The 13,344-nt window shown below is 35.9% G+C and overlaps 1 protein-coding gene across 2 annotated transcripts in view; it reads left to right on the top strand.

Moving 5' to 3' along the window:
* MAPRE2 (microtubule associated protein RP/EB family member 2) overlaps positions 1–13,344 on the top strand; it is a 193,420-nt gene that overhangs the window by 166,191 nt on the left and 13,885 nt on the right. For both annotated transcript variants that reach the window (XM_051970232.1, XM_051970231.1), the window contains one exon: positions 6,341–6,483. In XM_051970232.1, the coding sequence (XP_051826192.1) occupies positions 6,341–6,483 (143 nt within the window). The remainder of the gene's footprint in view (positions 1–6,340; positions 6,484–13,344) is intronic.

Raw genomic sequence — 13,344 nt, 5'->3', positions numbered from 1 at the left:
TTGGAAAGTAGTGATAAGTAATTCACATTTTGCAGTTACATATAGCAGGTAGTCTGCTTTTTGTTTTTTTTTTTCCTTTTTCCATTCTATTCTACCCATTGAAAATATTTTGATGTACATTTCTGTATAAAGAGCCAATAAAGATGCATTATACAAAAGCATGGGGTACATTGAGTACTTTGGTACCACCCTCATTGAAGAGAGGGTATATTTGGCCAAAACTGCCTGCCATTTTAAAGCTCTGTGATAACTATGGCAATCAGTGGTTTTGACCATCAAAAGTCAATCAATCACTTTCTGGATTTTTTCTCTAAAGATGACTATTTCTGAATTGATCAGGCTGGCCAATTATTAAATATTATCTAATAGAGAATAAATAACTCTTGTAAAAGATTTTCCATGAATTTGGCTACATGGAAGAAGAATACTATGAGATGTGTGTCATGGAGAATGGGAAATAGAGCAAAGAACTCGGCTTATCTAAGTTTTTTTTCCTTTTATGCTTTTTTAGATTTCTACTGGACACTGTTAGTTGTCTGTATTCTTTGAATTGCTTTATTGCAAAGGCCCATAAGAGCTTTCTTTATGTGAAAATAAATCACTAATAAAAAGGACAGAATTGTCGATGTTAAAAAGCACTTTTAGGACTAAATAAATGGCTAAAAGCTTTTATTCAGAAAGCAGCTGATGCAGAGTGGTTCCTGGCCTCTTTGCATTGTTCTGTATTATTTACTATTTATCAGACCCAACAGTTCATCAGTCACCTCACCAATACTGATAAGTCAATTATTGATTCATATAGCAAGCATTTACTGAATACCCACTGTATGCAAAGCATGCTACTAGACACTGTTAAGGATGCAAGATAAATAAAATGTCAAATTAATTACCTTCAAAGACTTATAGACTAATAGTGGAGATTAAAGATCTGAACATATCTATAATGATAAATAGAATACCATAACTGTGATGATAAGGTAAAAAGTACTATTATTGACATATAGCATAATATGGAAGATTAGAAGAAAGGTTATTTTTAACTGAAAGAGAATGAAGAAAGGATTCAATGATAATCTGACATTTAAGAGGTAAAAGAGGAAAGGCAATCATTTTCTAGCTAGAAGAAACAACATGAACAAAATCTTGTAAATGGGAAAAGAAGGCACATTCAAAGAAATAGCAAGTAGTTCATTTTGCTTAGACTCTCTGGTCAGTGAGAGGGAGAAATAGGAGATTAGTCTAGAAATATAAGTTAGAACTATTTTGTGGTATACCTTGAATTCCACACTAAGGAGTTTAGGAGTGTAGACTATTTGGTGAGCAACAGAGGATGATTAAAGATTTTGATTTGGTTTAGTTTGAAGGGGTTTTTTTTTTTATTAATCTGTCTTTAGGAGGGAGTGATAATGTAGTAAGAGTTGTGCTGTAGATTTTTTCTTTTTTAAATTTTTATTGTAGCTTTTTATTTACAAGATATATATGCATGGATAATTTTTCAGCATTGACTCTTGTAAAACCTTCTGTTCCAACTTTTCCCCTCTTTCCCCCCACCCCCTCCCTTAGATGGCAGGTAGATCAATACATGTTAAATATGTTAAAGTATATGTTAAACACAATATATGTATACATATTTATACAGTTATCTTACTGCACAAGAAAAATCGGACTTAGAAATTAGGTAAAAATAACCTTAGAAGGAAATAAAAAATGCAAGCAGACAAAAACAGAGAGAGTGGAAATGCTATGTAGTAGTTCACACTCATTTCCCAGAGTTCTTTCACTGGGTGTAGCTGGTTATCTTCATTATTGAACAAATGGAACTGCTTTGGTTCATCTCATTATTGAAGAGAGTCACTTCCATCAGAATTGATCATCATATACTATTGTTGTTAAAGTATATAATGATCTCCTGGTTCTGCTCATTTCACTCAGCATCAGTTCATGTAAGTCTCTCCAGGCCTTTCTGAAATCATCCTGCTGGTCATTTCTTACCAAACAATAATATTCTATAACGTTCATATACCACAACTTAGTCAGCCATTCTCCAATTGATGGACATCCTTTCATTTTCCAGCTTCTAGCCACTACAAACAGGGCTGCCACAAACATTTTGGCACATACAGGTCCCTTTCCCTTCTTTAGTATCTCTTTGGGGTATAAGCCCAGTAGTAACACGACTGGATCAAAGGGTATGCACAGTTTGATAACTTTTTGAGCATTGTTCTAAATTGCTCTCCAGAATGGCTGGATGTGTTCACAATTCCACCAACAATGTATCAGTGTCCCTGTTTTCCCACATCCCCTCCAACGTTCCGCATTATTTTTCCCTGTCATTCTAGCCAATCTGATGGGTGTGTAGTGGTATCTCAGAGTTGTCTTAATCTGTATTTCTCTGATTAATAATGACTTGGAGCATCTTTTCATATGGCTAGAAATAGTTTCAATTTCTTTGTCTGAGAATTGTCTGTTCATATTCTTTGACCATTTATCAATTGGAGAATGGCTTGATTTCTTATGCAGTCAATTCTCTATATATTTTGGAAAATGAGGCCTTTATCAGAATCTTTGACCATAAAAATGTTTTCCCAGTTTATTGTTTCCCTCCTAATCTTGTCTGCATTTGTTTTGTTCGTACAAAAGCTTTTTAATTTGATAGAATCAAAATTTTTTATTTTGTGATCAGTAATGATCTCTAGTTCTTCTTTGGTCACAAATTCCTTTGCTATGGACTGCTTTTTCTTTTATGCTTTTTTAGATAAAAAAGACATAGAGGATGGTATCCAGGTAGAGATTGCAGGACTGTAGCACAGGAGAGAGAGAATGGCTGGTTTGCAAATTTAGTAATTGCCTACATAGAAATGATTATTAAATTTATAGTAGCTAAAACAAATACCCCAAAATGGTGTATATTTGGGGGTGGTAATAAGGACCTGATTTAGTATGCATGTGCTATAATTGGAGAGAAGGGAACAGAATCTATAAAATGAAACAGATTAGAGGTGGAGAGCAGAGTTGTGAAAGTCAGAAATGACTTCTATGTACCTGAATGACTAGAAAGTTGATGGTGCCTTGGCCAGAAATAGAGATGATAGGAAGGTAGCCTGGAAAAATAGTTAATAAGAAGTATAAAATTAGGAAAGGATCAGTGTTAATTAATTCTGCTTTCTTTTCCCCATGCATAACAGCTGTATTATCTCTTATTTGAGCTTCCTATAAAAACAGTTTTTTTTCTTTAAAAAAATATTTTTAGATTCTTTAACATTTATTATAAACCTGAACCTTGGCTTTCCCAATGGTATTTTTCCAGGACTTTGCCATTCTAGTGTATTCATGTTCCTTCACTTCCTTCTCTTGTCCAAATCCTTTTTAAAGCCAAATTGCTAATGAGTTCCATTAAAAAGCCATTTGGGGCTTTGATTTTTTTTCCTTTCATTAGAATCATTTGCAAACATATTACTAGAATTTTGTTGGTTGCCTCCCTCTTAGAGTCTCAGGTCTTGAGTTCCTGCCTCTCCCATCTTTGGAAAAGCCAGACACAGCCTAATGCATACATCTTAGAACTTGAAAGATTTCAGAAGTCAGAAATTGGATGGATTAAAAATATAAGAAGGAATTTATCTTAAAAGAAATAGGAGGTTCTTAATTACAAAATTCTGGCATTAGATTGAGTGGTAGGATGGATAAGATGCTGGATGTGGAGTTAGGAAATCTAGCTTTGAAGGCTACTTCAGATACTTATTTAGCTTCATGATTGTGGGCCACTTATTTACCCTATCAGCTTCTCAGCTTTCTAATAGGTCAAGTGAGGGTTATAATACTTATACTTCCCACCCTATAGGATTGTCATGAGGAAAATGTTTTGAAAATCTTCAAGTATTTTATTAGTGTGAATCATTCTTATTTTTATTATTATGCATTTTTCTCAGATTTATCTACAGACACGTGAGACTACAAAGTAATTCTTGCCTTCTTTGCAATCTTTATTCCCTATGAATTACTCTACCATTGTTTTTCTCACATCACATTTCTTGTTTTCTGTTTTAGCTGTATCTAAGGCCCTTTTCCTTCCCTACTTCTTTTTCAGTAGATAGCATTCTTTATTATTGATCCTCTACAGTTATGTTTAATCATTGCATTGATCAGAGTTCATAAGTCTTTCAAAAATCTTAGTCATTTTTGAAATGTGGTTGTTATAGTATAAGTTATTCTGCTGGTTCTGTATCAGTCCATAGCAATTTTCCCAGGTTACTCTGAAACTATCATCTCTTTGTTAAGTTCTTATACCACAATAGAATTCCACTAAGTGCATAGACCATAATTTGTCATAGTTTTGGGGGGGGAGGTTTGTAACTTCACTGGCACAAAATATCCTTGTTGACATATAAATATTTGTGAATAGAGCTAACTTTAAATAAGGAGACAAAAAAGATAAGTATTCTCTTATTTAGCAACAGATGAAAATAAGCTTATTTTTTCATAAGCAGTACTAAATTTACAAGTTTCAGGCAGGTGAATATGGTGTATCTAAAAATAACTATAAAACAGAACTGTCTTCCTACTGCAATCCCTAAGACTCTCTCTTGCCCTCTCGCTGCCTCAACTAAGGCTGTTACTTTCCCTTTTGAACAGAAACATCTTCCTGAAAGAACTGATGCTTCTAGCATACACTCCCCCATCTCTTTTGTCCAGAGGTCCTGTCCTTTATCTCCGATGCTCTTGAACAAAACAGATCCTATTCTGCCATTTCTTCTACTCCTCCCCACTCTTGCCATTGGAGTTGATTTGAGGTCAGCTCCTTATTCCTCCTAATCCTAACCACTACAGTTAGAATTCTCATCCATCAAGACCCTATAATTAACTGGCTTGGCTACCTCTAGTGGTTTGAAAGGAAGGGAGTCCCCTATTCTTCATACAGGGATTATAGTAACTGGAGAGCTGTTCCTAGAATACCACACTGGAATCTCAAATGCATTTTTCTATTATAGACAGTGTTGGGTTCTATAGCATTATTCATACTGACGGGTCCAATACGTTGCAGGGTAAGTAGCCATTTGTAGGTTGACCTAAGAACCTATCAATTCTAATATTATTTCTACTAGAAAATGATCACTTCCTTTTGCACAGGTGACCCTTTCCAGTTATCCTTTTTTCTTTCTTCCCACACTTTCAATGCCTTCACTCTGGATTAATTTTTATTTACTTTCTTTATTTTGTATGTGTTTGTATATATGTGGTTTCTTATATATTATCTTCTCCATGAAAATATGAACTCCTTAAAGACAGGAACTATATCTTTGTCTTTTTCCTGGCACACAGTAACCATTTAATAAATGTTTGTTGACTGACTCATTGATAAGTATCTTTAAACTAAATTGGATTATCTATCCTATATGCTAGAATTTCTAATACAATTGTGCAAGTTTTCCATTGCAATCCATAATAATAACTGACATATATCTTTTTAAAGTTTGCAAAGCTTTTCACAGACATTATTATATCTTTTATTCTATATGAGAGCCTTATCAAGAAAGTACTACAGTTATTACAATCCCCATTTTACAGATAAGGGAACAGGGGATCAAAAAGGAAAAGTGAATTTGACCATGTTCATGCAGCAACTAAGTTTTCCAGTGACAAGATTTGAACCCATCTTTCCAATACAAAGCTATCTAGCATTCCCTCCTTTACAACACTCTGCTTGAGCATCCTTTTGAAAGGTTTATTTAGTCTGTATTCTCAAGTGAATTATTTCATTTTTTTAAGTTTTGGCACTGATAATTTTATTTTTTAATTTCTTTTATTTTTGTTCTTTCTAGCTATATTGTAATCAGATTAATTAAAGAGTTCATATATCACTGTAACCACAAAATCTGGGATTTACCTTTCTTCCCAAGAACCCAATTGATCCTTGTAAATCTATTATTATCTCACTCAAGTCAAAAGTGAATATTATATTACAGGGACCCAGGACATAGAAAGAACAAACAACCTGTCAAAACACACAGTTATTTAGTAGCAAAATACTTTAACACCAAACTTATTTCTGAAATGGGCAAAAGAAAATTGCTGGGAGTGTCTTTGCATTCCTTTCTCATTGTAATTCTTTCGTCACTTAAAAAAGTCACAGCAGAAGTCTGATTTTGTGGTAGCTGAAAGAAATCAGACACCTTGGTTTAAGTTGCATCTATGCTAAGCTATTTAATTTCATTTTTCTGGGAGCTTCAGTTTCCTCACTTGTAACACAAAAGAGTTGGACAAGATAATCTGTAGGGGGTCTTTTCCTGCTCTGACAATATTCTCCATGGCTTCTGTTACTTATAGTTTGCTCTCTCATCTCCAGGTGCTGCTAAATCAAGTCCGGCTTCTAAACCAGGATCCACCCCTTCTCGTCCCTCATCAGCAAAAAGGACTCCTTCTAGCAGCGGCTCAGCATCCAAGTCTGAGAAAGACTTAGAAACCCAGGTCATACAGCTCAATGAACAGGTAAGGTGTGATCTGCCACCGTGTTCACCGTGGGCTTCATAGGTGCTCTTTGATGATTTTGTGTGTGTTTGTGTGTTCTTAAATAAAGGAAATGGTACCACCAGGTTCAGTCATGATAATTATTGAATCTGCAGCCTGATATATTGAGAATTGAGTGATTTTTATACTTGCTGTTTACCAGTGAGACACCAGAAGTCATTAGCTAATACTGAGGGCTCTTTGATTAACTATTAGCAAGATCATACAGATAATTGACATAGATTTTGACTCAGGAGGAAAGCATTTGACTTGTTTGAAGCCACTGGCTCTACTTCCTAGTTTTCACCTTTACATAGAAAGTGTAGGCGTGTGTGTGTGTGTGTGTGTGTGTGTGTGTGTGTGTGTGTGTTGGAGACAGTCCTATGCTCTACATGGAGAAAACATTTGGAGAGGAAGCAATTATTTGGCAAGGGATGAGAGACTCTTTGAAATTCTGATTAGAGTAAAAGAGTTGGCTTAGAATGGTCAGTGAAGACAGTGCTTTAGATTAGGAATAGTAAAAAGTTCAAAATCTTTAAAAATTCTAACTTTCACTGAGGAGAGAGCTCTGGTATAAATGTTTTAAACCATCTGCTCTCCGAAAAAACAAATGTACACACAACACCCTTTTATCTTCATTGTCAACATTTTCTTCATCACTTTCTTAAATCTAGACAATCAACAAAATAATAAATCAAGTAGTGATTTGTAGTGTTTGCCAATTTCTGTGGTGTAAAAACTCACACTAATATTTAGTTATTATATTATATATTAGTATTATATATTGCTATATTATATATTATATTGAATTATATTATGTTATAATTAGTTATACAGTTCTCAAGGCCAGAAGGAGTTGACTCCAACACACTATTGATTTTATTCCTGGGAAGAGATTCCCATAAGTTTTTCTCAAAAAATAATTGGTGTAACTATAATGAGACATGGACCATATGTATGGAGCCCCCATATCTAGTCCTTGCAGTAATGCTATTGATGCTTTAGTGAATGCCCACTTCATCAATTTGGGCATTCATCCAACAGGGCAGATCACAATCCAAAATGTTTTAAAATGTGTATGTGGGGGGAGGGGGAAGGAGAGGGAAGGAGGAATATTATGAATTCATTATTTATTTATTTTTAGTGTTCTTTTAAAATTTTGAGTTTCAAATTTTCTCCCTCCTACCTCTTTTCCCCAACCCATTGAGATGAGCAATATATCAGTTTTACATGTGAAATCATATAAGCATATTTCAAAAAAGCAAGTAAAATAAAGCAAGTGAGTAGATTATACTAAAAACTTTTATTCAGAGTTGATCAGTTCTCTCTCTGGAGTTGGATGGTATTTGTTTTATCGTGAATCCTTTAGAATTGTCTTAGATTATTGTATTAATCAGAGTAGCCAAGTCTTTCACAGGTGCCGATGACAACTCTTCCATCCCTTCTTATCCTCTGTAGTTCTTATCTTTGTCTTTCCATCAATCCCCCATTAAGGACTTTGATCTTTGAGCATCTGAGGTTAACTCTTAGGTCAGTCATCTATTGCTTCTTGTTTTTGCTACATGATTGATTGAGTTTTTGACCACACCTGTTCTCAACAATGTCTTTTATACTGCTTTTCATGTACAAAAGCATCATTAGCAATGTGCTAAATGCCCTTGAAATATATCATATATGTCTCTATTTATTGCCCTTTAAATAATATGTACTTGTAGTTCTTCCCAGAAAGGAAGTGTTGTCTAATGAAATCAGAGCACAATTGGAATTATCAACAAACTTAGATTTCTAAAAGACATACAGAAAATGGAATAAAGGATAGGTAACTCACCATGGCTATTAAAAACATTGCATGGTCTTGCCAGAATGTTGGAAGCACCAAGATTCAGAATGGACTAAGACTAGCTGACAATATCATAAGAAACAAAAAATAATTTTTGCTTTCTATTTTGGGAGAAAGATATCAGTGAAAGGCTGGTACCTCTGCTTATCTTGCAGATACCTCTCTCAGAACTCAGTGTTTTCATATCTTTTGTAGTATTTCCTCACATTATCCCTATGAAGTTGAAGAGAATTAATTACAATTTACTTTTACTAGTTGGGAAAACTAAAACTCAAGAAAGGCAAACTGAATTTCTTAGAATAGCACATTGAGTGAATTACCATGTTGGTATCATATTGTAAAATAAATTTGACATATTTTGCATTGGTCTTTGATCACATAGCATTGATCAAGTACCTCTATATAAACCTGAATATTATTAGGGATACAACAGAATACAATGGCATGGCTTATGTTCTGACTGGGAAGAAAAGTCATATGTACATTGTGGAGTGATGGAAGGTTGTGGATTTGGAATCAAGAAACTTAGGTCCAAGTCACAGCTCTTCCACTTATTAGCCACATAATCTCAGACAAATAATTTAAGCATCAGCTTTCTCAATTGCAAAATGGGAATAAAAATAATATTTGAATTACCTTGGTATACTACATACTGAACTATATTCTTTTAGGTTTACTGAAAGATATACATACCTTTCAAGGTTGGAATAAGCCTCAAATTGAGACTTTTAAAGACAAAGGCAATTCCTGGACAATGTCACCCTCAAAGATAGAAAATAGGATTTTTCATATGGTCTGCAGAACTAAAAATAATAATAAGGAACTCAGGTTGTATTTTAGGAGAGCAAGATACCTGAACTTTATCCTGTGCAAGATAATGCCCCTCTGGCAAACCCATATTTAAGAGTTCAGGGAGTTCTAGAATAAGAAATGGTAATTCCTTGGCAGTATTAGCTTCTTGGGGGAAAAAAAAAAAAAGAGGATTTTACACACATCTCCTGGAGCTGGAAGGAGAGCAGACAGTAACTAAAGCTATGATATGGAGGAGCAAAAGATTTAGATTTTGCTTTCTATTATTATTGTTAACTATTTAGATGAGAAAGGGATTGTCTCTCAACAACTCCAAAGACATTTTGCTTCCATGGGAAGCCTAAGACTTCAGGCTAATACTCTATAGGAGGATGTGTGTATAGAATCCTGAGGGTAAAAGTAAAACTCAGTGGGACAATGGAGGGATTGCCTCTTCTGCAACCCCAAGTTGATTTCCCTTCTTAGGGGAATCTAAGACCTTAGGGTGGTGCTGTAAATTGGTATTACTGTATAGTACTAGGAGGCAGGTAGGGTTTGCCAGAGAATAAGGGGAATTTTATCTTTTGTTGGTGGGCTACTTCATGAATTTTTTATGAGCCTTATAATTGTGGGGAAAAAAATCAAGATTGTCCTATACTTGATATGCATTATTGCCTTAAGACTTTTCTCAAAACTAGTTACCTGCATTTACTATTTCCTGAAACAGGGCGGGGGGTCGGAGGGAGGTGTTAGATGGGACCATCAAATGCTGAAGAGCTATGATTTAGAGTAACTTCTCTCAACATTAAGCCTGGCTCACATATTCCCAGATCTCATGGTTCTAGGCCATAGGTTAAAGATGCATGCTGACAGTACTTGCAAGTATCAAAGAAAATCAAAAGGCAACCTCATTGGGAGGAATTAGTCTAGGATGGTTGCTTGAAATAAGAATCATAAGCTGAGCTTTGTAGGAGTTTTAGGGCTTGTGGACAACTTTGATGTTCAGAGAAGTAGAGAGGGAATTGGGAAAAAAAGCAATAAATCCTCCCTCTGGTTATATTTTTCTGAAATGCTATTTTCTTGAAGAAAAATCACTTGCTTCTCTTAATGAGAAAACCTAAATAATGGAGAGATTATTGGCGTTATCAACGTTATCACAGTACCACTGTGAAGTAATGGTGAAGATAGAATATTAATTTTGTTTATGGATTTTTTGACTGAATTAAAGCACGACAACTGTGGTAAGATTTTGACTGAGCTACTGTTGACTTTTACTGAGTCATTTTTATAGACGAATATTTGTTACCTAAAGAATGTGGAGCACTAAGCCTCAACTTAAGATGCGTATTTCGGCAAATATTTCAACTATTTGTTCCTTGTGCAAACCAAAACACCATAGAAAAACAAAAAAATCTTAGTTCCTCTGGATAAAATGTATCACACAGATATTCCCTGCCTGTTAAACTAAAGTCCTATAAGTAGGATAGTAGCATGCCTTACATTACTGTGATTTAGTCTCCTAACACCTAAATGGGAAGAAAGGAGAGAAAGATATGCAGTAGCCTAGTCAGGCAAGTTGTTCTTTTCAGCAGTGAAAATCAGGAACAAAGCAGAGTTTCATTTTGCTTGATTTGGAGTTGTCAATTTTGACTTTACAAGTGGCCAAGGAATGGTATTAAATGAGGAAGTTAAAAGCCAGCTTGAACTTTCCCTCACTGTTTCAAAAAGAGAGACCTCACACCTTTCTGCAAAGAGAAGCTATATGGCATTTTTCTGAAATAGCATAATACCCTAGGGAGGCAAAATCTCTTATGGTCACAGGTAGAATATCAATTTTCATCTCAGCGTTGGAGTTAGATAGCTGAAAATTCAGTGGCAGCTCCAAGGTCATTCTTGTGGAAAAAGAATAAATCTAGGTTGAATATGAGATACTTCAGTGACACAGTAGATAGAGCACTAGACCTGGAATCAGGAATTCCAGTTTAAATCCAATCTCAGAAAGACATTTACTAGCTGAGCAAGTCACTTAATCTGTTGCCTTCATCTGTAAAATGTAGATGGGAATAATAAAAACTACCTCCCAGGATTTTTGTAAGAATCAAATGAAAGAATATCTGTAAAGCTCTTTGTAAACTTTAGAGTATTATGTAAATGCCAGCCAGCTAGCATGCCCAGTTGAGAACTCTGTAGTTCTGGAAGACTCACTTGCATAATTTCCTATCATTTGACCAAATCAATCTCTCTGGCAAGTTTGGTTTTCTTTATTCAAAATCTGACTTGAAATTCTATTGATATCTTGAATCTCCAATATGATATAGTAGAAAGGATGAAAGACTGAAAGATGCAGGTTTCAATAACATATTCTGGCCAGCTGTGTGGATCACAGAAAGTCATCACTCTCTGTGTCTCAGTTTATTCATTTGCAATGTAAAGAAGATAATACTTGGATTGTCCAATTTACAGGGTGGTTTTTGAGAGAAATGTATATATGAATTATGTAGTGGAAAGAACAATATATATGGGAGATAGGAAAGGGGATTCTAGTCTTGACATTGAATCCATTATTCACATTATATTGTAGAATTAAAATGTTTACCTTCAAATATAAGGGAAAGGGGTACTTGGTTTAATGTAACCTTGAAAACAAATGTGAGAGAGGATTGGCGAGACTTACATGAACTGATGCTAAGTGAAATGAGCAGAACCAGGAGATCATTATATACCTCAACAATGATACTGTTTGAGGATGTATTCTGATGGAAGTGGATCTCTTCGATAAAGAGAGCTTATTCAGTTTCAATTGATCAAGGATGGACAGAAGCGGCTACACCAAAGAAAGAACACGGGGAAATGAATATAAACTGCTTGCATTTTTGTTTTTCTTCCTGGGTTACTTATACCTTCTGAATCCAGTTCTCCCTGTGCAACAAGAAAACTGTTCAGTTCTGCAAACATATATTGTATCTAGGATATACTGTAACCTATTCAACATGTAAAGGACTGCTTGCCATCTGGGAGAGGGGGTGGAGGGAGGGAGGGGAAAAATCGGAACAGTGAGTGCAAGGGATAATGCTATAAAAAATTACCCTGGCATGGGTTCTGTCAATAAAAAGTTTAAAAAAAAAACAAAAAAACAAATGTGAGCCTACAAGTCTAAGGCCTTCAGTATGTTTATGTGAAATTTCTAGCTCCTTTGCCTTCCATATAATCAAATTAGTTAAATGGGGGAAAATGTTTATTGATTTCCTTCTATATGTGAAAGTACTGTGCTAAACTACTGGGGTAGAAATACAGAATAAGTCAGACCCTGATCTGCCGGAGTTCATTTTCTAATTAGGAGAGATACCAGACATAGGAGGTTTTTGCTCTAGACAGATGGAATGGTCCCATTGGAGCCCAATGGAGCAACAGAGTAGATAACAAAGACCAGGCTGCAATAGGAGGTCAGAGAAGAATATCCAAAGAGACAGAAAGCCCAGAAGGAGGAGGGGGCAGATGGTCCGCAGTCTTCCTGGAAGTGTTAAGAGTTGGTGATGCTTCAGAGAGTATCAAGTCTTTAGCAGGATTGAGAGTAGAAAGGGGAAAAATAGGACTATCGTGTGCTTAGAACAGCAGCTGCTAGGAGCTGGGAACTAGGAGCTGAGATAGAAAAGGAGAAGGCCTTCCCTTTCCTGTTGGGACCTTGGGGGAATCTACTGAGTTTTGGGCAACTAGAGTGGATCAGGATAGGGGATGGGAAAGTCTTCAGCCGGCTCCCTGCACCTGGACCTTCTGGACCATTGGGATGATTGTTGGTATTTTCCTTTGATGATTCTGAGTGTTCAAGTCCAGGAATTATTTATAACAGTTGAAGTCTTAGCCAGAATGAATCTCTCTGATTTCTGGAAGTAAGACAGCATTGTTTTGTAATCCACAAACCTCAGCCCTCAGAGACAAAACGATTCTCAGCTGCACCTGGCAATAGGCTGCTGTCTCTAATGTTCTTTGTAGTGCTACTTGTAGTCCTGGACTAGGGGATCCTCTCTTTGTGTGGGACAAGTAGAGGAGGGGTCTGGATCCTTGTGCTTCTGCTGATGAAGCTACAGCCAGATTTGAGACCTGGAGCAACGGCCATAGAACTCCAGTAATGTCAGGATGGGCAGGGTGCTCAGAGGTCAGGTCGTTCACTGCACCTGACATCCCTGCTCCAGCCTTCTGAGTGGTTGTCTAGCCTC

Source organism: Antechinus flavipes, chromosome 1 (genome assembly GCF_016432865.1).
Source record: "Antechinus flavipes isolate AdamAnt ecotype Samford, QLD, Australia chromosome 1, AdamAnt_v2, whole genome shotgun sequence".
Taxonomy (NCBI): domain Eukaryota; kingdom Metazoa; phylum Chordata; class Mammalia; order Dasyuromorphia; family Dasyuridae; genus Antechinus; species Antechinus flavipes.
Note: the sequence above shows the minus strand (reverse complement) of the source record. Positions and strands in the feature narration are given on the sequence as shown.